Source organism: Macrobrachium rosenbergii, chromosome 55 (genome assembly GCF_040412425.1).
Source record: "Macrobrachium rosenbergii isolate ZJJX-2024 chromosome 55, ASM4041242v1, whole genome shotgun sequence".
Classification (NCBI taxonomy): domain Eukaryota; kingdom Metazoa; phylum Arthropoda; class Malacostraca; order Decapoda; family Palaemonidae; genus Macrobrachium; species Macrobrachium rosenbergii.
The window spans coordinates 31,545,268-31,571,078 of record NC_089795.1 but is presented as its reverse complement, the minus strand read 5'-3'; the positions used below and the strand labels follow the sequence as shown (position 1 = coordinate 31,571,078).

Sequence of the window (25,811 nt, the reverse complement as noted above, 5' to 3'; positions counted from 1 at the left end):
CATGACCGGAACGTGGTTCAGGTTACATTTTTGCGGGAAAATGAATCTCAGGAGATGCTCACTCAGGCTTCGGCATTTTATGATGGCCATTTCTGAACCACTCTTCAGTATCCTTATAGCCTACAGTCAACCAACCACCCAAGAAGTGTAGTAAACCGATTCAAGTGAAACATCCCTACTGTACTTGGCGTGCAAACTGAAAAGTACGATTCCCTTATCATTTCTGTTTGGAATAGTATCATATTCGCCGTGCTTCCTCTTCAGTTTTCTTTTTGATTATGATGCAATCCCAGATAGCTTGACAAGTTTCTGTTAATCCTGTTTGCCAGGATCGTTTATTGATAAAGAGCTGATTAGACACACCTTTATTTGTCTTTTTTTATTTTTGTTTTTTAAGAATATAAAATTTATATCCTTATTCTGGGAGGAACAGTTAGAGATAGGATTAGGATATATGCAATGCATTCTAATCCTATATACCTTTTCTAAAATAGGTTATGGAAGGGGTGGAAAACTCTGATATTACTATTTGTCCGATGGGTTTTTTTTTTATTTCAGTTTCATTCAAAACAATAATTTACCTCCTTCACAGGGAGTCCGTCTAAAATTGTCTTAGTTGACGATCTACGTATTCACGGAAAAGCGTTATTTTACTTGTAAATAGCAACTTAATGTTGAAAGGATCCGTTGATGGACTTTGGGCCAGCAGACGGCTTGCGCCCTTTGTAGGGCGCCCATCATCCTCTTGCTCCGTCAGTAACGTCGGCGGCGGCTCCTTCTGGCGAAAGACGCATAATACAGCCGCACTCTTGACGTCATGGTCACGTGGTCTTGGTGGTAGCAAAACGGAAAACAGACGGCGACGACAGATCTTGCCATTCATTTGCTTGTTGCCTAGAATCTTCCTCCTCCTGGGACGGGGCGACCAAAGCCAACTGAAGATTAGATGGCTCTTCTTCCTCTCTTTTAAAGGTTTATTGTGTGGATGCCAGTTGTTCCAATCGCTTAGCGATTAGAACAATCGTCATTTTGTTCCTTCATAAAAAAAAAGTTGGATTGCTTGCTGGATACTTTGTCCCATGCGAAATTTGCTGGATTGCATCCAGTCTTCCATTGACACAGAATGAGAGAGAGAGAGAGAGAGAGAGAGAGAGAGAGAGAGCTATTTGCCGCAGCTATCAGGCCTCCCTTTACAATCCATGCGCCCACACCTCCCCCTTCCCCAACCCGAACTTCTGCCACATGATTTAAAACTAAAGTGGCTGTACCAAACGTTGGTCCAGATGTAATTGGTTTTTATTAGTCTTCCAAGAATCATGAACGCATGTTATCTACTTACTAATAGATTGTCAGATGAACTTCCATTTGTTTTTTTCGACGTTTACGTTTTGCTTTGATATTTTTCTTGACTGATATTGGAGACTTTCAAAGCTGTTTAGCTAATTTTGATTATCTAGTGATTTACACATTAGATCAGTCGTTTCTTTTCAGAAAAGCAATAATGCTTTTAAGTGATTAAAATTTCATCATTCTTATCATGTTCAGTTTTCTTACAGCGTAAACTTAGATGATAATAAGACAGTTCTATTTAAGAGAAAACCTGTGCATATTATGTCTGCTTCATGCTTCAGTTATTTGCTTTAGGCATTTGGCATAGATGGCGCCTGTTAAACCACTGTCTGCTGGACCAAAGCGGTAATAAACTTGACATAAGGAAGCTATGAATATTTACATATGCTTCTAAAAGAACTTTCAAGCGTTTCTTGTTGCAAGCTTCGAAGTCGTGATGGAAGTTAGAGTAACTTGTATATTTCATCTAACAGGTTTTTTGAATGATCTTGGAATGGTGATGCCCTATGTCGTTCTAGCATCGCCAGTTGATTCCAGTATTCTGAAGAACCTTATTAACTTGCTGTTTTTTTTCTTGTTCAATTAGAATGGAAATACTTTGTCAGGTAAGATAATAATAATCTCTAATGTCGTACATTTTAAAGGCTTATGGAGCTTGTTGACATATTTGGAAGGTTTACTAGTACACTATTTTGGAGTGATTTTTATCTCCTTGAAAAAGTAAAAATCTGCAGATACTCGTAGAGAATTCCTCATTTATTAGTGAAAATTTGCGGAAATCTAAGAGAGTCGAGACGGCAAGTTAGGTACCGTCCCAAGTTTCAAACCCATTAGGAACCAGAGAGAGGCTGGCACGGCTAGAAGACCGCAGAGTTAAACACTATGTACAGTACCCGTAGATTGCCGGAAATATGCACGGCGATAATAAATTTACTTATTTGCACCTTTGTATACCATATAGAAAATCCTTCTTGGCAAATTTCTATACCCAACTTCATGATTTGAGGGCTCTTGCCTTTTAATAATAATAATAATAATAATAATAATAATAAATACAGATGCGTGTATGTATGCATGTTTGTAGTTACAATATATATATATATATATATATATATATATATATATATATATATATATATATATATATATTTATATATATATATGAAGTTTTGTTACTTCTACACTCCTGATATTAAGCCAGATATATCACTAATATCGAATTCATTACACTATACCTCGGTAATCTTACACCTAAGGAGACCTATAATTGATAAGTGCACCCGCCCCAAGAGAGCAGAGTGGTTCATTCGACTGTCAAATCTAAACTGAAGGTCCACGTTCAAATCCTGGCCAGGCGAGATGCACTTATCAATAAGAACGCCCCTCGAGTGAAAGTTATTCCCAAGGTGTAGTGCATCCGACATTAAATGATATTTGTGGCTTAAAATTTGGATGGATATATATATGAGTATATATATATATATATATATATATATATATATATATATATATATATATATATATATATATATATCACAACGCGTGCCTTATGTGTAACTATGTGTGTGTTGTAATTTACAATTGAATGAGAGAACTAAACTTCAGCTCACAAGAAGGATTTGAAATCGTGCCTTCAAGCAGCAAGCACTAGCTTTACTGACCCTGACCCCACTTCATGAAAAAAACTTTTTCTACATCTCGGAAGTTATTACCAGTTCTAGGCCTACCTGCTGTTTCCCTCAAGGAACTTCATACGAAACTCTTGCAAGTCGGGATTAATGCCATTATAATTACTTTTCCACATGATATATAAGAATGCTGCAACTGACAATTACATGAGAATTTGAACTTGCGTCTTCCGAGCTGCAAGCACCATCTTTACCGAACCTACTACGAAGTCAGTGTCACTTGTTTCCCTACCTCAAGTATGCTTCCATGCTTCCATAGTAAGCTCTCTCTCCGTAGTAAGTACAGGTGCAGCTCTCCTAGCTGTAGACCTGGATTTCGGCACCGAGCTCAGGTTACGACCACCCAATGCCATGTAAGTTGACACTACTTCAGGTAAAGTCTAGATCTGCAGTGGGAAAGGTTACAGTACGAGTGTTACAGTTTGCTGTGCACCAACGAATGAACTCTCCAAAGAAATGAAGGATGAATTTTATAAAGAACTGCAGAATCTCATTTGTAAAATACCAGGAAGAGATATGAGAATTGTTGTTGGTTATATGAATGCAAAAGATGGGAGGGGCATTGTAGGTATTGAGGGCTGTAATGGGAAAGACTGTAAACGACAACGGGATGTAATTGGTGTGTCAAAAAATCTCGTAATTGGAGATGCTTTTTCAAAAGACTATGATATCCTTAAAAACAAAGCGCAAAAAGAGATGAGAGAGAATACCGGATCTGGAAAAACAGGCGGACGGTGCTGTTAGTGGCATGTATTCAGAGAGTGGCATTGGTGTTGTGAATGAAGTATACAAAGGAGAAGAAATTATTTATTAGATATTAGGGACAATGATATCCAAAATAAATTCTCTTGGGTTGGAATGTTGTGAAAGAAATGGCAAACAATTGCAGGCTGTTTAAGATTTGGAAATCAAGTGGTCTGAAATTACACACGAAACTTACACATTTCTCCATCAAGATCTGTCTTGCGATAGGGACATGAATCATGGAAAAACAAAGAAACTATACCACTATATGATATTGTAAGCGTGGCTCTAGAGGGCACTAGAAAAACTTGAAGACCCAGTCCTAGCCTACATGGGTGAGAACTAGGAGATGGAAAGCAGGAGATGATGGGAGATCTGTGGACGATATAGGACAGGAAAGACTCGGCGTGGAGGAGTTTATAACATTTATCCATGCTTATACGGCCATTTCTTAAGCATTCATTTATAAACTTAATGAGTTTGGGAAGTTTATATCGTAAAATGAAAATTTTTTATAATATTGATATAGTATTAATATTATGGTCTTATTCATTCTTTGATTCATCGCTACCATTGATTACACTTAATAAGTACGTGTGTGAACTGTTATGAGCATGAAATAAAGTCTTAGGTTCAGTAAGCTTTTTCCCTCTCTCTCTCTCTCTCTCTCTCTCTCTCTCTCTCTCTCTCTCTCTCTCTCTCTCTCCATGTAATTTTTTGTTTATCTAGCAATGGCATTCATCTCTACATCCCCTCCCTCTCTTTTATCATAACCAAACCTTCTGCTGTATATAATTAATTCTGACACTTAGACATACGAGGGCGGACCAATGTTGTTAACCCACCGTAGCTATTGTCTTTTGGGCACGTTTTAGTCACTACACTTTGTGTCGAGTTATTATATTATTATTATTTTTCCTGTTTCTTTATTTTTGTTCATCTCCGGAATAACTCATTCCTTCGAAAACGTAGATACGTAGTTACCTACACAGTAGGACCATGGTGGGAGATTGAACGTTCCAAAGCGCCGCCTATGTCGCTGCAGAGCAAAGGGAGCTAAAATCTGCTCTCGTGTCTATCATAACCCACTACATGGAATGATTTCATTTTATGTACAATATACCTTGAGTTTGATTGTGTTGTGGCTGGGTCAGAATGACGATTCTGTAGAATCATACCTTTACGTTTCCTTAGTGTCAAGTTATAATTTTTAGCATCATTATTGAGTAATCTCCAGAAATTTAGTAGGCTTGTGACTCGGCAAAGTAATATCATTACGCTCTTACTTACGTTTAAAATTATTTTTAATCGATAGGAGAATATACCTAAAGGAATCGCATTGAATTGGGAATAAATTTTTAATAAAAAGAAAGTAACGGAAAAATAATTGTTATGCATGGCAGTTAGAAAGAAACAGCGAATGTTAGCCTCATGCTTCTGATTATTTCCACTTCACTAGGAAATACGGCAGGTCATTATAAATTCTATTCATATTAAAAAATTTGCTCATTTCAATTGGAAGCAGGTTACCTATAGTAATTGTGATGAGATAAACGCGCCTTTACTGAAAATATTGGATATTTCGGGTGAATCATATTTTTCCGGAAGCATTCTCTTTAGATCAGTCCTTGTATCAATGTTTGTATAAGGTTACCAAGTAATAAACACTACTTATCCTCATGATGCAGCCACTCATACATAATACCTGGAGGTTATGATACATTTATGTAAGATTTGGAAGGATGTTAGAACATCTCAGTAACGAAGGTGTATTTATATGTAAAGTGTCATGCCCATAATGAGAAAGGATCCGGGGTATCTCGGTATCAGGGTTATATAATATGGTGTAAGCTACTTAACGGAGGTTAAAAGAGTAATTAGGACTTTCTATTAACGAGGATGTGTATTTTAAATTTTGGTTCCTACCTAAGGCTTCTCGGTAGCAATGCTGTTTTTATATTATGAATGTAAGCTATCTGATCCGGGATTTGTGAGGAAGTCAGGATGTTTTAGAAACTTTGGTTTAAGTCGTGATTGTAAGCTACTTCATCCAAGATTTGAAACAAGGTAAAAATATTCATCTTTACTCCCTGAATCATATTTCTTCTTGTTTGTCGGACTTATGAATCATCTATCTTTTCAGTACCTTCCCAAAATATTAATCAGTTCTGCTCAATCTGAAAGAAATTCGTGGGACACAAAAAATCATTGTGACAACCATGAAGTTGATGCTTCGCAAAACAGTCAGAGAGAAAAAAAAATAATTGGTTGTCATCTTCATGTTCTTGTTGTCTCTATCACGATTGTACCCATTATGTGAAGGGTCTTTCCAGTGACCCCTCCTTTTAAATATGCATATCTTAGACAGCTCACAAAAATCACAGTTACATACTTCAAAATGGTCCATCTTTCTCGGGTAATATCTCGCAAGACCATCATTTACTTCACATGCCCTAACGTTTGCAGCCTCCGTATGTAGGTCAGGATGTATTTATGGATTGCAATTGCATCATATACTATAGAGTATGTCCGTTCATTAGTACAGTTATGCTATAAAATATTTTCTCGTCTTGAAAATTTTGAAAGGTTAAAATTACAGCGTCTTCCGTTTTATTTTTTAAATTAATGATCTCTACCATTACAATCCCAATTACTTTTCATACTGCACATAAATTTGAGAGCCTGATTTACAAAGGTAAACAGACAACATGCGATGTAAAAACAGATGTTTTAGTAGCATTCGCCAACCTAATATCAGATCCGCTCTTTCGTTTAGGAAAATATTTTAAATATAGTAAATTTCAAACGGCAACGTTATTTCTATCCTTCTCGCTTCAGTATTTCTTGAAATTGGACAGCCAGGATCATCAGAAATCATTCATCCTTCGTGGGTCCATTATGGTCATGAATGGTGTGACGCGCTTTGTCACCAGCTCCCCCCCTGTATGACATGGCATTGGGATCACAGGATTGGGCAACCCGGAGCGAGCAAGACGTGGAGCAGTGGAGAGTGTGAATGGACGGGGATGGTGGGCGGATAGTGGGGCAGGGGGCTATGGAAGTGGTTTTTGGGGGGTGGCGAAGTCGCAGAAGGAGTGCGTCGAGTGTGTGATACATTCTGCCCTTTTACCCAGCAGAAGGAAAAAGAGGCGCAAGCATTTCGGTTCTACATTGTACTGTAGGGAAGAACTAGTATAGAAAACCGAATATTTCTGTGGGTTTTGGACTGAGTCTTGCAGTAAAGATTTTGTGTAATACAGAAAACTAAGTCACACGTGGCAGTGATGTCTTTTACAAATAGTGAAAGTAATTTTTCTTCATTCTTGTACGTGTCGTTTATTTTATTATTATATTGTGTTTTTGTTTTTGTTATGCAGCATGGTTACTTGTGAGCATTACGTACGTAAAATTGATATCATCGGATATCGTGTCGATTAATCAGTTGCGAAAAGGAAGAGTAATCAAGAAAGAGGGAAAGATAAAAGTTTGAACATTTAATTATCTTTTGTATTACAACGTGTTTATTCTTGCACGTTTTCTCGTGAGAATTCAAAAAGTTCTTTCGAGGACTGTAGATGAAGACGTAAATGGTAGTGCTATATAAAAATTAATTTTTTATATGGAGTTTATTAGTGGTTTCTATTTATATGTGTGTGTTTTCCAGCGTTATACCAACTTTCCGGCTACGATACTAAGAGTTTTTTGTAAATAAATTGTGGCACTCTGATTACTGTTTATCCATATTTAATGATAATGAGATGTTTTACATTGGTGCTCATTATTAGTGTACTTGAATGAATGTGATTTGATTCTGTACATTTTCCAGAAGGTTTTAAGAGCAGAAACACATTTTTTGCGTGCCCTTACACAATTGAATGTAGCTAATTAATAAACAATAGAACATGAGGAAAGAATAAGACTGAGGCAGAAACATCTGTACCTTTCTTCTTTTCGTTTTATGGTACATAAGTCCCCTATTATTACCCCTGAATGTTTATATTAGAATGAAATTCATGTGGCTAATTTATTGACAAACGCGTGTCTAGTGAGGCTGCAAATCTTTCAGGGTTAGATCATCTGTTGTGTGATTTGTGACGTCTCCGTTTTGTTGATTTAGTTTGATGGAATCGACTTCAAAAATATGTCGAAAATACTCGAACTTAAAAATAATTTGATGATATATGCGTAAGGAAGAAGTGTGTTGATTGGAATAGTCTCTTCAGATGAAGATAGCGGCTGTGGGTTACAATTTTATATTTTAATAAGCATGGTTAACATTCGGATATGAATCAAATAAGTTACCACACACACGTACATAAATATATATATATATATATATATATATATATATATATATATATATATACATATATATATATATAATATAATATATTTGCTTGTGTATGTGTGTGGGTGTGTGTGTGTGTGCTTTTGAAAGTTTTTTTTTTCTTAATATCATTGGTTAATATGAGGCATGGTGGGATTATCTTTCGTGAATTTTTCTCATGGTGATTCACCAAACTTTAATTACTATGTGTGTGTTAAAGCAGGATGCTAAAGAATTATAAACTTAAAACACATTTTCCAAAACCTAAACCTCAGTTGATTTTAAAACCAGAAAGCTATACGGCTGTAATCTTTCTAGGTAAGACTGTAATATTTTTATAAAACGTAGATCATTTTCCATTTTCCATGTTATGGTTTAAAAATAAAGCGGCTTTCCTGGGTTTATCGTTGTAGTTTTTACTAAATGCTTCTTTGAGATGTAACTGTATTCTTTTCCCTCCTTTTTATGTGAGTGACGATCGTCAGAGTTGATCACTACAAGAAGTTTGTCCACGAGTGGCGTGTGATCACCTCTTGATTTCAAGTGGAATTCCAAGTGGCCTTTGTTGTAAGGACCTTGGCGGGAATGCTGATGAACGTGTGTTACAGTTTACTAGCGAAAATCTTTCCCTCCTACAAACTGAGATTGATTGCGCAAAAGGGGAGGGTGGACTCACGTAAGAGATAAAGAGGGGAAACAAGTGAAAGTGCCTGTCTTTTATGTTTCTCTATGAATGTCTGTGCAAGGTCAGCTTCGACGCTGTCTTTAAACTCGCAAGTTGAATGAATTTTGAAGGATAGATTGCAGGGGTTTTCTCTTTTCTCGGCTGACCAGTGTCGGGGTCCATCTTTCATCCTGTAGAGCTTGAAAAAGGCCCAGGTTGAATTACTTAGTCGATCTCTGAGGGTTTCGTTTGCATATACTATAATTTTTCAAATTTGAATCCTTCGAATTTATTTGGCAATAATTCTGTTTGAGAAAGTTATGATTGGTTTAGTGTGTGCTGTTTTTACATTCAACCAATGTATTATCATTTTCTCTGTATTTCTTGAAATGTCTTTTCGCTCTAGAAATGGAAATTACAAATGTAAAACCGTACTGAACATGGTTCAAGATAAAAATATTAAATAGAACATTTTCTGTTCCCCGCTTTCAAAGAAATTCATATTGCCGTCTGGTTGTGGCTGTTCCATAAACTAAATGTTTGATACCCTTAACCGTAGGTATATCAACTTGTTAATGATCGGCTGGTAGGTTTGTCTTTTTCTGTTAATGATCGGCTGGTAGGTTTGTCTTTTTCTAACATAAAAAACATATATTTTTCATTGAGAGTTTTTACTACCTCAGAAGACTTCATTCACCTTACATCACTTTACCACTCTTTATGGTAAAGCTCGAATACCACACCTTGCAAACATGGGGGCCTTCTCTCATAGGCAAGAGCAGCAAATATGACTTTATTACCAAATTTCGCTGACTAAACTGCATCCCTCTCTTACTTGTATGCTTCCAAAATTATTCGTACCATCACCATAACCATCAGTATTGCCAGAATCATTACTGTGAGATGTAATAATAATACTATAATTAGTACTAGCTTAGGTAGTATGCGTATCATTGAATTTAATCTCCAGAAAAACTGAACATCATTCGTTGAACTGTTTTACTCATGATATCAGTTTAATTAAAAGAAATTTTGGGAGGTTGTATTAAAAGTCCTTACGTTAGATATGGAAATATATAAATTTTTACAGTATGTGGTATGCATTTTTGTGCTCATTTGAAAGCATGTAATCCCTTGTTTGTAAGGGTTGAAGCTTCCTAAAGTAAACACGCAGACATACAAACATACATAATACACATACACAAATATATACATATATATACTGTATGTATATATATTTGCAGTATAAATATGTATGTATTTATGCATGTATGTGTACAAGTATTAGATCCTAAATAGTTATTCAAGTTATAGTAATGTGTGTAAAGGAAAATGTTTCTTGCAAATCCAGGAAGCTGTGCCTTGAATAGTTACATTTTAAGTAATGAACCTGATTGTTGAGTAATCATAACAGAGTCCAGCGGATTAATCGAAATCTAGATGCACTCAAGAACCCGCATTTAATCTTTATTTCACTCTGTACAATACGTAATAGATATTTAGGGCAAGTCTTAATAGAGAAAAAATATGGTTATCCCTTTCTATCGTTTATCGCGGTATTTCACAAAATTATGATAAAAACAATAATAATAGACTAAGTTTGCCCTGTTTATTGCTGTTATTAGAACTAATAGGCAGTTATCACGAGGACGAGAAATTCTTCTGCCATTACAGGTAAATTAGGGAACCCAAATCCACTTTCCTAACCCTTTTCCGACAGTACTTTGTAGGGCACATTATCTCCTAAGTTTGTTTGTTACTTTTTGAAAGTTATGACAATCGTTCATTTTTCATGATTAAAAGATGATTGGGAGTTCCATCATGAATGCATATTTAAACATTTTATATACTGGATCCATTCTGTACAAAGTTTTGTTACAAGACCTATGACGGAGAAACTGTACATGTAAACTTTAGAAATAATTGTCTCAGCGGTTGAAAACAATCAGATATGGCTTAGAAAACCTAGGAGTTTTCCTCAAATAACAGAATTTCGGCGGTAGCATTAATTTAAGTACCTGCCCCGTTCGTTAGAAACATTTTTCCAGCAGACTCGGAAATCTATCGTCATCGATCTACCAAACAACTTGTGTGGATGTTGAATGCAAATAAAAAGTTAATGCTGTCGAGAAAAACTTTTTCCATAGCATGTGCATTGTAATAAGATTTGATGGGTTGAGAAGTGAAGTGTGGAGGTAGGTGGAGGTAGTTCAAAGGTTAGCGTAGGTGAGAGAATGGATCAGTATTTTTAGCTTGGTCGGTTATATGGAACGAGTGGACGAGATCTTAGTTCCTAAGTGTTAATGGGAAGGAGGTGCAAAATCAAGAAAGAGTTTGATAGATAGTGTGAAGAAGGTACGATTTGTGTTCGATGCATTGCTGGTGACCGCCCTATATAGGTGTATGAAGCTCTCATGAGCAGGTTGTACTACTCCGGGGGTTCATCCACAGTTCGTCTATTGCAAAGTACATTGTGTGATGGTATTAACCGAAGCAAAGAAATAAGTGCAGGGTTGTTAGCCGAGTACGATGGTCGCAGCCACGTTAGAAGGTCTATGGCTAGTAACGTCATTCTAAATCTAAACATTGGAATTAAGGTTAACACTGGAACCACCACTTTGAAAAGTACACGCGCATTGTGAAATTTTGTATATATATATATATATATATATATATATATATATATATATACTATATATACATACATACATACGTACGTGCATGCATAGATACATACATACATACATACGTGCATGCATAGATACAAACATACATACATACCAGTATGGTAGTTATTGTCTTGAATGGTTTATCCGAATCGTTCGTATGTCGAAGTGAGTTCGTAATAGTATATCTTTTGCTTTTTCTCTAAGTATATACCTACTTTCATTCATTTTCTACAGGAGAATGGGCAGCTGAAACCAAACACATTTCTTATCTGAATTGTTGAAGAGGATGAAATTCTTTTCTCCCAATAATGACATTAATATTTTAAACAAATTATTTATTAGCGTGTCACTCTAGACCTGCATTAGCTGTGGTCGACGATGAATCGGAAAATCTCGCGATATCTTCGCGCATCCCGCACAGATTCCGAAATGGCTTGAAAAAGTCAAGTCGTGGACTCCTTTAGAAGGAAGATATCTTGACCTCAGGTAGCCATTATAGTCCCTTCATAAATGATGCCATACAATATGTGTGTAATATTTTTGTGATGATTTTTCTGAACCATGCAAGACTTTTATTTTGTGCCAAACGCATGAGGTGTCTTCGTTCTCGTTACTTTAATGCCACATTTTTTAACGCATCTTTTGATATATTGGGAGCTTTGACTTTTGAAAATAAGAAAACTTTCACAAAGGAGTAAGGAGAGAATTATTTTATGTTGTTGATAACGTACTTGGAAATTTCAAAGGCAAACTAAAAGGCAAGAAATCCCCATGGTATGCCCGGAGACTCAGAAACAAGCAAGCTTCCTTGGTATGCCAGAGGACTCAGAACCATCATGCAAAACCTCATTGTCGCCGGCGTTCCAGAACACAGGTAAATCTACGTTGGTGATGTAGTAACAGTTTCCTAAAAATGGAATTCAAATGACATTCCTTATTAATTAATTTAATGTTATGGTATAACAGTATAAAACACTAAAGTATCATATAAAAATGATGAGTGTACTTGTGCGCGTAATAAAGTTTCCGCTTTCTTTAAAAACCTCTTGTAAAGTTGATTTGTCTTTTCACTGATTGAGAAATTTTCAAATTTGCTTTAAATGAAATTGCCCAATAAATATTGCATATTGTATTGGTAGTGCATTAGTCTATAGTGTTCGTCCATTAAGAAATATGCAACATATAAATTTAATGTGTAGTGTTTTCTGTTTTCCACCAGATATGAAATCCTTCGCAATCCTAAATAGTTATAAAGGAAAAGTAATATCAAATTGGATCAGCAATAGAGTAATGGATGTTTTTATAAGAATAGCAGGCAATGAACTTAATATTTCTGTTACCTAAATTTTGTTTTAAATGTTAGGAAATATTTCTGTTATCTAAATCTTGTTTTAAATGTTAGGATGTTGTTGCCTACTATGGGTTATGAGAAAAAGATTCACCGGCTGCCTTTGAAAATATGAAAAGATTTAGGAATTATAAAGACCAAAATGCAGTCAGATGTCTTCCAAGTCCCAGAGGCTATGATCGAATATAGTTGTTTCCGTGAAATTGGACCATGCAAGGGCTCAACACAGTCAAGAAATATTTTTGGTAAAAGATGTGAACACCAGAAATCAGTTAGCGAAGAAAAGGTTTCAATATAGAATTGCGTTTCATATGCTTTTCACGGTAGAATGAAATAATGTAGACAAAACATTTTCGCACTACTTTCTCAAAATTTGCGTCGCTAGGTAACCAGAGAAAACAATTATGATTATAGCGAAGCGTGTTAAAAATGTAAGTTGGAGAGTGACTGGTTTGGTGTTTAAAGTGAGTCTGAGACAGAGCTATGTCACTCCATAGCTATTTAGTATCTTTATAGATAGAGCAGTGTTTGAAGCCATAGGAACGACATTGTAGGTGCAAAGTTGTTGGATTGAAAAAAAAAAAAGGCTGTGGATAAAGTGTAGAGTAGCTGATGTTTCCACATGACAGTATAATATGGATATTGAAGAAAAACTACAGAAACTTGCTAAAGAGTTTGAAAGCGTTGGTAACAGTAGATAGTTTAAAGAAAGTGTTAGGAAAAGTAAGATTTTAAGAGTAAATGAAAACTAGGAAGATAAGGCAGTGAATATGAACAGGGTGGTGAAAAATGCGAGTGTAATAGTTGATTTGTGTGCTAAGATATTTTGGGGATAAATTTAATGAATAACGGTCGGCTGAAGGAAGAGATGAACCACAGAATAAGGGCAGCAAAGAAGTTAGCATGGTATATAAAAAAAATTTTGAAAGAGATTAGAGTGTGTGTGTATGTATGTATGTATGTATGTGTGTAAATGAAATGTGGATGTTATACGAAAGACAAGTTTGAAGTTGCTGAGAAGAACTGTTGGCGTGAAAATCACGTAAAACTAAGAATTGAAAGGGTGAGAAAAAACAAATGTAGGGAAGAGGTAAAAAGTGTGGCTTTAAGGAGTAGATGGATGGATGCCTTTTGAGATGGTTCGGATATGTAGAGAGCTTGGCGGACAGTGTGTTAGTGGAAAAAAATATATAAATATTTCGAGAATATTGCAAGGATGGAAGAAAGAATGACCCAGAAAGCGCAGATAGATGGTATAAGGAGTACTGGAAAGGAAGCCTTGAGATTCAGGAAAAGAGAGAGTGCATGTAAGATAAAGTTGAATAGCACAGTGTTGATGAGTCAGCTGTGTAGGTACATGATGCAGTTAATGTTATGTACTTTTCGTCACAGGGAGTTCATCCGGGACTCAGCAATTGTGGAAGGAATGAATATGACAGAATTTTGCTAGAAAGGTTTCCTCAGCGGTCCATTTATTCAGTGAAAACATATAATTTGAGTGTGTGTGCATATATATATATATTATATATATATATATATATATATATATATATATATATATATATATATATATATATATATATATATTTATTATGTGTGTGTGTTTGTTTTAGTGAATTTACCTAATATTTAAAAATATTCCTATATTAGACTACATATTTTACGAATTAGGAACGCATCAGTTCATTTCTCTTCAAATACCAGGAAATGAATGAGTACGAATGCTATAATCGGTAATAAGTGGATACATAAATTTATTGTAAAATAGCGATAAGAAAATGCATAGTTGATGCAAATTATACACGTTAATTACTCTCTTTTTCAGTAATAATATTTATGAATAATTCTCTCATGTTTCTTTCGTTATATTGATTTAAAGATACGTGTTTGTCCAGAACGAAGGGAAAATGGAAACCAAGGAGTAATTACAACCTATACTCAGACTAGATGCAGGAGAACAATAACTCCGGGCTTACTTTCATGGGGGAGTACCTTGCATGAAGACCCCAAGTGGCCTGATCTATCATACTTAAAGAAAAATTACTTTGGGTACTTGTTGGAAACGGAGAGAGAAAGAATGAGGGAGAGAGAGAGAGAGAAAGAGGGAGTGAATATTGGTCTCCATTTCTAACTATGCTTGGTTATCACCTAAGATGAAAATTGGCAAATGTCTAAGAGAACATAATTACAGTATGTAAGTTTCTTCTCATGTTAGTTAGCGTTTCTCTTCGTACAGTTTTGCTCTGCTGTCACCTCCACAGTGAAAGTTTTTTCATGATATCACAACAGAGTTGGCAGGAGCACGCAGGCTCTTATCAATCGATTATCGAGGTGACAAATGGTGATGGGCTAGGGATTCTGCTGAGAGAAAGAACATTTCGAAACGTATTTTGCCAGTCCATGACAAGAGTAGCAGGTCATAGGGACAGACAGAGCCTATGAATTATGCAGAGTTGGGTGACGGGATGAAAGTCTGATTTCCGACCCTGGTAACAGCGCGTGTGAGGAGGATGACATTGCAAGGTCAAGGTGGAATTTCAAGGAATTTTTGCAGTGTCATATTTTTCATGAAAAGATTTTCCTGGCGTCAGTGTCAGGAGTAAATAACGTCAGAACATGCTCGACTCAATGTATTTAGAAGCAGACGTACTTAAATAGTCTCAGTTTTTTCCTTGCTTTTTTTTTAAACACTCATCTGACAGAGTTTTGTTATTTTCACACGTGCCTTTATTTCATCTTTTACCCTCAGCTTGCTGATATTCGACATTGTCTTTATATACATTCCAATTTATTTATCAACTCGTATGGATATGGTAATAAAATAAAGTGACAATGTTGGCTGACTGAAATTAATGGGTTAATTTTCAATCTTCTTACATTATTATTATTATTATTATTATTGTGGCAAAAAAGGACGAACACGTGTATGTGTGTGTGTTTGCGGGCACGCGTTTATATACACGTGTGGGTGTGTTTTCACTTTACAAGTATTTACTTGTCATATTTTTTCTAGTGTGAAAGTTGAAGTTGTTTAACGCTACTGAGTTACTACAGTACATGTAAATTGAAATAATGTTTTAGTATTAAGCGAACATAACATTAAATAATATACTGAAATTTTTTGTAAACCAGGTAATGAATCATATATTTATCTAAATGTCATAATTAGCGAGTAGTAGTTCAGGGGAGAGAGAGAGAGCCTTTCCTTTATATCCCACCCCCACTTTTTTTTTTTTTTTTTTTTTTTTTTTTTTTTTTTTTTTTGTCTCACCTTTCCTTATCACGCAGTGGATTTCCCCTGAGGAAGCGGGACCTGTATACCTGATGAAGTTGCGTGCCCACTTTCTTCACCTCAAACACTTTTGAAGGATAATACCCATCTGCTCCTCCCCCCTCCCCTCACCCTCCATCACACCTCAACCTTTTTTCTCTCTCCCTTCTCTCTCGCCCGTCCCCCACCTCTCTCTCTCTCTCTCTCTCTCTCTCTCTCTCTCTCTCTCTCTCTCTCTCTCATTTTTTCCCTGCGGCGCTGAATCTTTTAACCCACTTTTTTTTTTTAACTCCCATCCATTAACCACGGATACTTTTCCGCCTCTTCTTCTGTGGAATATTATTTTTTGAAACAGATAATACGATAATTTGGGGGAATTTTAATGCACTTATTATAACACAGCTTTCGAAGAACAATATTTAGAAGGATATTTATTAACTAGTAATGGCACTTTTGCTTACAATTTTTTCTATGTTCATATCACATCTTTTGATGTCTTGATTGTATTTTTATACTTACTGTGATCAGGAATATGAGGGTGATCCAAATTTTTTTTTTGTTCTGTGACATTTACTATAAGAAATGAATGCGTAACCTGATATGATCATTGCCATTGCTAATAGCATTAATTGTCTAATTGATTTGTTTTTCTTTTCAGGTAAGTGTACGACGTTTTCAATGATATGTTTGTTCGGTGATCTGCATTGTAAGTACCCTCAATTTTTATCATTGCAAGTAGGCTATGGTTGCAGTACATTATTGATATTTTTTATTGTTACGTGTACTAGCTAGTACTAAAACTTAAAACCTAAGAAGGAGAGCCTTTCTATTATATATATATATATATATATATATATATATATATATATATATATATATATATATATATACATTACATTTATATATAAACATACACACATTATATATATATATATATACATACATTTATATATAAACATACACACATTATATATATATATATATATATATATATATATATATATATATATATATATATATATATATATATACGAGTATATATATGCGCAATACTTACACTTCCGCAGGTTAAACGGGTTATGTTTTAGAATTTGACCTCGTACTGAAGAGACCATCAGATTATGATATCGGACCTTTTCGATTTTCATTTGTATTTTGCTAATCACTTAAGTATCGCTTGATATTTGTGAAGCTTGTGACTTACACCTCGATATGTGATCTCTCGAAATGTGAAAAAAAAGAAATAAGAAGAATGAATTGTAAATATAAAAAACTGAGGTTGTTCAGTGCAAAAGAGTATTCCTTTTTATCATTACACTATAAGCCATAATAATATATATATATATATATATATATATATATATATATATATATATATATATATGTATGTATAAGGTAATGTGTAATGTTTGTGTTGTGTGTAGTGTTTTTATATAATATATATATATATATATATATATATATATATATATATATATATATATATATATATTGTATGTATATGTGTGTGTTTGTTGTTTATGTGTTTGATTGATATATATATATATATATATATATATATATATATATATTTTTTTTTTTTTTTTTTTTTTTTTTTTTTAATCCCATAACAAACATAGTATGTATGTTATCAAATACCGTTATAGTCAAGGAAATTTATGAAACGTTGCACGAAAAACTACTTTTGTTTCCCCTAGATATTGAGTGTGCGTTTTCTTTAAAGAGCAAAATATCAATTCTTTGAAGGAAGATCCTTTTCCTCCCGCACATTTTCTTGTCTTCAGAGCAAAAAGCGTGTGCTGTTCGAACATCTCTTAAGCCGGGCAAGGATGTAAACATGTGTAAGAACATAGCTTAAAAATCTTCACTCTCTTTTTTTTTATCTCTCTCTCGAACTCGTCTCTCTCTCATTGAATCTCTCCTTAATATATTTATGAAGGGTTTCTGTAAGAGAAGAATCTGTTATGGTGTAAATGAAAAAGAATAACAAAATGTATTTTCTTTCGTAGCAATGTATATTTTTCGAGTTAAATTGTTATATAAACACACATACACACACACAGTTAAAGTATATGGGCTCGAAAAAAGTGAAAAATTGGGATACAAGAAAAAGGAGTATACAACCATTTGATACATACAAAGATCATACATTTTATGTGTGTCTGCAAATAATTAAGAGCTGTCGTGGGTTAACCGAGATACTGGATTAACTGAGAGAGGCTTAGCGCATTAGCAAGAATTAAGATAATCTGAACATTCTGTTTTGAATTTCTTTGTAACATTTGGTACAGAAGCGGTAAAGGGTATATAGGATTAGATTAAATTTAGCATCATTTCTTCTTGTCAAGTGTATTAATGCAGATTCTGCGAGATTTATAGAGACATTATTATATCTGTCTGTTATACTCTCCAGAACCTCGTAGAATCTACATCAGTACAGGTAACAGATTAAATTTCTATTAAATTTAATACGGATATATATATTCTGCGCAATGTGTTTAATTGGAAGATCAACACTAATTCTTTGTTATGGCCTTAGTCTCTCCTTGGTTAATCCAGGGTACCTGGTTTAATCCAGGACAGCCTGTTTCTCATCTGATGATGACCCGCAAATGTATACAGTATATAAATGGGTTTGCACTCCCTATTATTTTCTGTAAAACCGAGTCGTCTTTGTAAATTTTTTCTCTTATGTGTTGTCTCACTTTCCTTGTGGCACATGGCCATACTCTCTCTCTCTCTCTCTCTCTCTCTCTCTCTCTCTCTCTCTCTCTATATATATATATATATATATATATATATATATATATATATCGCTGAGAATGTTTAGTTCTGAAAAAAAAAAAAAAACTCATAGGTCACTGTTACATTCATGGATTAACTGTTGGACCAAGGATTAACGCCAGTAGCTTAGAATTTCCACAGTACTAACTTCATTATACGCCCACACGTTAGTAAATCGAGGCCCACTACTATCATTACGCCATTCACCGCTATGTTGCGTGTACTTTCGCACTTTCTGGATGTAGGGGCTTTCTTTTCGATGCCTATTAGTAAAATCTATACAGTAACCTTGATGTCGTCCTCTTGTTACTCTCAACTTTACACCAACCTATTAACACCCTTCACTTTGACTAATATTTTTACCAATTCTTGGATCTACATTTCTTGCCCTTGCAGTCCTTCTTAGATCAGCTATACTCCTCAGCAAGCCATCTCATTAGCTCCAGCCTTTTTTCTTTCATTTTCATTCAGCTTTCACATTTCAGTTCCCTCGTGTCTTCTGTTGATAATCCATTGCTTTTTCCCCAGTGAGTAGTATCCAGTGCACAGAAAACATCTACTTAACCCATCTTATTATTAATCAACTTTTTATACCTATATATATATATATATATATATATATATATATATATATATATATATATAGTATAAATATATATATATATATATATATATATATATATATATATATATATATATATATATATATATATATATATATATATATATATATATATGACATATGCACGTGTGTGTGTGTGTGTGTGTAAATGTGTGTGTGTGTGTTGAAAATATCGTGGTATCTGCTTTAGATTTAAGAGCATAAATAAAATATTGTCGTCAAGAACACTTGACATTATGAATTAAATAACCCTTCTTTTTGATTTACACCTGTTAGGCAAAGAACAAATTGGCCGTACTGCAAAGTGGCTAGTAATTTTTTTAATATTCTTTAGTAAAAGAGGAGGTCATTTAAGTGAATAATTATCTTTTTATTTAGAAATCCTTCTTATAATATGTGTATGCATGTAAACGGGACTACTCGTTTTATATGATAAATTCTTTCAGTGGGTTTCAAAGAATTTCCTCTACGTTTCATGCACAGTGAGTCACTTCTGGTCTTTATGTTTCTCCAATAGATTCTATAGAAATGCTGCTTGAAATATGTTGGTAGTTGGAAAGAAAAGGTTTGTTTTATGACATATTCTTTTGTCGAAGATAATGTTTAAAAATTCCTTTCCTATTTACTTTATTAATATCCTCCTCACTTCGCTCGGGTGCTCCTCTTTTTCTATCCCTCGCCATCTGCATAGAAAATACTTAGAACATGGTCATTAAGAGGAAAAGAGTTTTCGAAAATCCTTAAATTAAACGTAATAAGTTTTTGGCATTATATAACTGGTGAAAAGGGGATCGGCGAAAGGTTCCCTATTTTCTGGAAATTTGCCAGTTTCTCTTCCCATTAGGTTTTATCCCTAAAGTTACTTTGCTGTCGAGGAGCCATGAGACTCGGATTTTATGGATCTCGCATATCGAGAGGAATGTGTTTTAGCCCCTCGTGGGAGAGATGGTTGCAATTTCAGCTCGAATTATATCGCCGAGATTTTTTGCACGGCCCTGAGGGAAGGATTGGGTCACTCTGATCTAAAGATTTTTGTAACCAACCTTTGCAGGAGAGATCTTTAAGCTAGAGAGGCGGTTTGTGGCCTTTTTCTTCCACATCCAGCGGGAGGAATTGATCGCTTTGAGCTTGAGGTTTTTATAATCGACTTTTACAAAAGATGTACTTCTAGTTAGGAAAGCATCTCTGGATGTTTATGCATGGTACAAAGAGAGGATGGAGTCTCTTCGATCTATAGGGTTTTGTGAGTAACCTGTACAAGAGATATCAGTGAAGCTAGAGGAACCTTTGGCCCTTTTCCATATCACAACAAAAGAATAAGTCTTCTTTACTCTATAGGTTCCTGTGATGGGCCATGGTAGGAGATAACCTTCAGGCTAAGGATGAGGTCACGTTTTTTCTTTTCCTTCCACAAATCTTTATCCCCAAAACTCCAGTACTCCAACTAAGGCTAAATAAGCAGAACAAACACTCATACATTTTTAAGGAACGTTGACTGGTAGTTAAATTAAAGGTCCTTAAATTAAAATTTTTCCTTGTAGGGTAATATTCCGATATCCCCTTACTCTTGGTGTTCCCATATTATATCGCTAGGAAGGTCAACATTGAGATTTCTACATTTAAAACCGCTGTATATATGTATATATATATATATATATATATATATATATATATATATATATATATATATATATATATATATATATATCCTCCCTGGCCCGAAATGAGTGCTCTTGACATATTAATGGCCTGATACTACACTTCGACGTCATACCCTACAGCTTACTGGATTTCATTTATGTTTATTCATTTATTTATTTATTTTTGCAGAAGTCTTGTTGTCATTCCTATAGTTTGAGTCTGAGGTTGGGCATCCGTAATAATAAATGTTTCATTGTTCATATCGAAAAGTTGATTTTCAAGCCACAATCGAAACACTTTCTTATTCTCAGTCTCTTAGCTGATAAAGACATTTTTACGGATGGGTCAGAGAAGGCTGCCACTCGAACAGCAATGGAGGGAAAGGAAGGAACTGATGTGTAGTACGAAAGCCTGGTGCAAAAACAATTGCTATTTTTGTGACCACTCAAGGCCTTTATTTTTTAAACACACAGAGCTTTTCACTTATGGGCATTACCAAGCAGGGAGAGTGTTGCAGTCACAGAATATGAAACACCAACTTTAAAATTTCCAATATTTTTATATATAAATAACATATCGGAATTTATGTTTGAGGCAACTGTAACCGCTTGTATAAAAATGCATTTACTTTTGGAAAACATAAATAAAATAATACTCAAGGAATACTTGGCAAAAGTAAGAGTCAAGGTTACTTATTTAGTATTCAGACACTTTTCTGTAGTTTGGGAGTTGAAAGGGTGATTCCCTACCTCTAGCTCTCGGTCTAGGTAGCAATTCGACCTTTTCTTTAAAACCGTTTTGATTATTCAAACAAAAAAGCAAATCATGGTTGAAAATCAGGAGTGATGAACAGCTACCAATTACCCATAAAAATATATTAAAAAATAATAAGGAAAATTGAGTTCCCTCATCGTTCGTTCCAGTATAGACTAACAAATTGTGGTTTGTCATTCTTAGCAGGTTTCGAGAACATGGATAAATGAACCTTTCTCATGGGAAGGGGTCTAGAGTGATGTCCGATTTTGATTCCAGCCGGTGATGTAGGCGTTCCTTTCAGTAATCCCTAAAATTGTGATGGTTAAGGTTCAAGCCGGTGTCTCCTCTTCCCTTCTTTTTATAATTCCCTCCAGAAACCTTTGATGCTCCTTGCCGTTACCTTACCAGAATTCTTGAAGAGCAAAGAAATTGATATGGAATTCATCAAAAAGGGGCACCCTAAGCTAGATCCCACACTGCCAAATACCCTGTCTGGGATCTAGCTTAGGATAAGGGATTTAAGGTTATGGTTAGGCTGCATCTATATACTTCATTAAATAATATGCTAGCACCTGGATATGTTTGGTGGGGTCTTTGAGCTTGGGGGAAGTTTTGCGGGGGACCAGATAGGCCCTGTGTCTTAGGTTAGGTTAGATGAATCAACGTTAGGTTTGGATCCATCTTTTATAAAATTATATTTTTTTCATTCCCCCAGTACAAAAACTATTGTTCGCCACTCTGTCTTATATATTTTTAGAGGTTGGGGGTTTTACTGCGTCATCTATCAATTTCCGGTAGAAGTAAATGTCAGATTTTATCAGATCATGTAAATAAACTATCAGAAAGACTATATGTTTCTACATGATTATAGGTTTAAATGTAACCTTTTTTACTGAACCATCCTTGGATTCTTTGCCTTTGAACGAGACCAAAGATGTCCTGTCGCTGTCTGGCAGTTACGAACCCTGTAACCTCAGATGTTGAAAGCTAAGTACATATCCTAAGTAGCGTCCATTCTCGGTATCCATACAAGTTAACCCTACTGGTATGACCATCTGTTTTATCTTATCATGGGCATCAGTATATCTTTTATGTTGGAAAATGGTTAGGTACTTACTGTCTTGTCTGTCTTTTAAGAGGACCGATCACATGAATCTTTCCTATACTATGGCCTTTTTGGTTTCATTTTTATCACAGTTAGCCTGTGTACAGTAATTTCTCTGAGAAATTGACACTGATAAGGAGCTTTTGACATTATGATAAGGAGCATTGCATAAGCTGCTGTAGATCGAGCAACCCATGATAAGGAGCACTGCATAAGCTGCTGTAGATCGAGCAGCCTATTATAAGGAGCATTGCATAAGCTGCTATAGATCGAGCAACCTATGTTAAGGAGCATTGCACAAGCTGTTATAGATCGAGCAATTCAATGGTCATAAAATGTAAATGAGGTTGAAATCGACGTGGAAAGATAAGGAAGATACTAACCTGGAGAGTCATCCTAAATTCCATCCATCCTCAGACAAAAGGTTTTTTCCTCTGCTCTGCTGTTTTTCTCGAGTTCGCCATTTTTTAGTGCAAAAGCTAGATTTGTCACAGTGTAAAGGAGGATTTTTAAATGAATTAATTTGTCGAAAACTTTCGTACTATATTAGCAAGTCTAGTTTGCCGCCCATTTCAGTTTCTACAAATAGAAAAATGTTAGTGGTGATAAAGATTGCATTACACACATATATATATATATATGTATATATATAAATATATACTATATACTGTATATATATGTATGTATATGTATGTATGTATGTAGAGAGAGAAATAGAAAGTTATCTTGTGAATCTATGTAGTATGTGTAGAATCATTTGCAGATAAAAATAACCATAAGAGTACCCGTAAAAGAGAAAAGGGACCAAACATATTTGGAGCTGTTCAGGAGAAAGCGATTTGCATCGAATGAATGAATTAATTAGAATTGGATTAAGCAAAGGGAAAGATGTTTGTACTATTCAAATTAAAGTACGTATGCACCTGTTCGCTAGGTCACATGTGGGTACAATCTGCCAGTATAAAGTAACTAATAGCTCACGTGATGCCAGACATGGTGATTTTGCATGATTGCCTTCTGTCAGCAGTTATTTAATCCTCTTAATCATCAGTCCTGGACTCGCGTGCGTCATTGTTTCTCGAAATCAGTCAGAGAAAATGCATGATGCGACAGATGGGCCTTGTTAAAAATCATGTAATCATGCCTAGATTCTTCGTAATTACCAGTTTTCCTTGATTTATTAAAACCGTAAAGGAATGATATTGCGAATTTTGCGCTTTTAAGTTTCCGTCCTGCAGTCTCAAGATTAACATTTATCCTTATTATAAACGTGTATGACCCTGGGGTCCTTTGCAAAGGCTTTACGGTTATCTGTCTATCTATTCATATAAAATCTTTATTTACTTATTTATTTATTCAAATAAGCGCTTCTTTCTCCTCGAAGGGAGGCTGTAGAAGGTAATATTTTTAGCCAAACTGTTTGGGATGAGGTCACTACCCCTACTCCCCTCCCAAGACTGGTTGCAGCACACTGAAGCTGTCTTAAGTACGAGGTGTATATTCCCTGATTAAATCGGAAGATACAAGGGATTTATCAGAGTTCATATGGAAAGAAGGGATGGCGGTCGGTTTGCGGTAAGATTGTATAATTCCCAAGCGCTAGGACGAAAAAGAGACCGACCTAGAAAGTAATGGATAGATGATAAGGGAGCTCCATTGGAAAGAAAAGTAACGCAAATGACGCCGTTAATGTCGGGTGCCATATATAACTGCAGATGGTTGTGTGTGAAGTGAGTCATGTTGTAGAAGATTTTTGCATGAGAGTTAATCTAAGATTAATATTTATGAACTGGACAGCGACCTTTGTCATTGATCACTGGAAGCACCAGCTGTTAAGGAGAACGAGAGGGCACCTGAGAGATTCAGGCGAGCCGGAATATGAATGTTTTAAGCATCCTTTTAGGTAATAAAGGTTCTGATCGGTCAAAAACCACCTTACTTCAGTATAGTCGCGATTATGTTCTAGTTAAACGGCTTTATGCAGAGTGAGAATCCGTTAAAATTTTCACTTTTTACACGGGTCTATTGCAAGAAGGCACCAAGGGATTTCAATAATTGAAAATCATAATTATTGAATCCAGTTGTGTAGATATTCAAATTAAAACGTTTTCTTTGAAACAGCATAAACCCAAAGGTTATAAAGGATTCTGATTGGTTGAAAAAAAAAATCATTTTAATACTAATCGCGTCTGTTAGCCTTGCAAGAAGCCCATGTATGATACTGGAGACATTTCGTGTTTACACTTTAAAAAGAAATTACTCATTTTAAGGAAATTATAACTTGACGTGCGGCATTAAAAAAAAAAAAAAAAAAAAAAAAAAAGTTTCCTTCCACGCGAGAGAGATCATGGTTCTTAGATTTCTGCATAGTTATTAAACAAAGAGGAATTTCAGTTCTCCTGAGGGGCTCGGCGTACTTCAGGGTGATAAAACAACCGGTACTGTTACTACAGCCAGTCGAGGAATTGAATTTTATGGGTATTGTGATCGCTTCACGTTTTAGAGTGAGACTAAGCGTACAGTTGTACAGTAGTTGTTGAATAATAAAGAGAACTTTATATATGGTGTACGTTACATATATTTTAGGAAGTGGCCACAATGAGATGTGAGCTTTTCTAGCTTATGCCGTTGGCAGTCGTTAAATTCCCCATAAATTTGTTCTAATTTTTTATATTTTTATTATTATTGATATTGGTATAATTTTTTATACTTATTGCACGTTACTACTGCTCAATCGACTCCTTAGTCTAACCTGCATCAATGTCTTGTCTTCCATGCCTTGGTCTCAGATCCATAACACTGGAGAATTAGACGGTCAGGACTGTTTTTGACATATTTTTCT

The 25,811-nt window shown here is 35.1% G+C and overlaps 1 protein-coding gene across 5 annotated transcripts in view; it reads left to right on the top strand.

The window, feature by feature from the left end:
- shaker (Potassium voltage-gated channel protein Shaker) overlaps positions 1–25,811 on the top strand; it is a 650,071-nt gene that overhangs the window by 101,613 nt on the left and 522,647 nt on the right. Inside the window, exons 1-2 of one of the 5 annotated variants that reach the window (XM_067099781.1) lie at positions 6,918–7,088; positions 11,677–12,316. The exons of 3 other annotated variants lie outside the window; for them this stretch is intronic. In XM_067099781.1, the coding sequence (XP_066955882.1) occupies positions 12,219–12,316 (98 nt within the window). In that variant the 5' untranslated portion in view covers positions 6,918–7,088; positions 11,677–12,218. Of the gene's footprint in view, positions 1–6,917; positions 7,089–11,676; positions 12,317–25,811 lie in introns of those variants that run through there. One more of the 5 variants, XM_067099782.1, reaches the window with a different exon arrangement.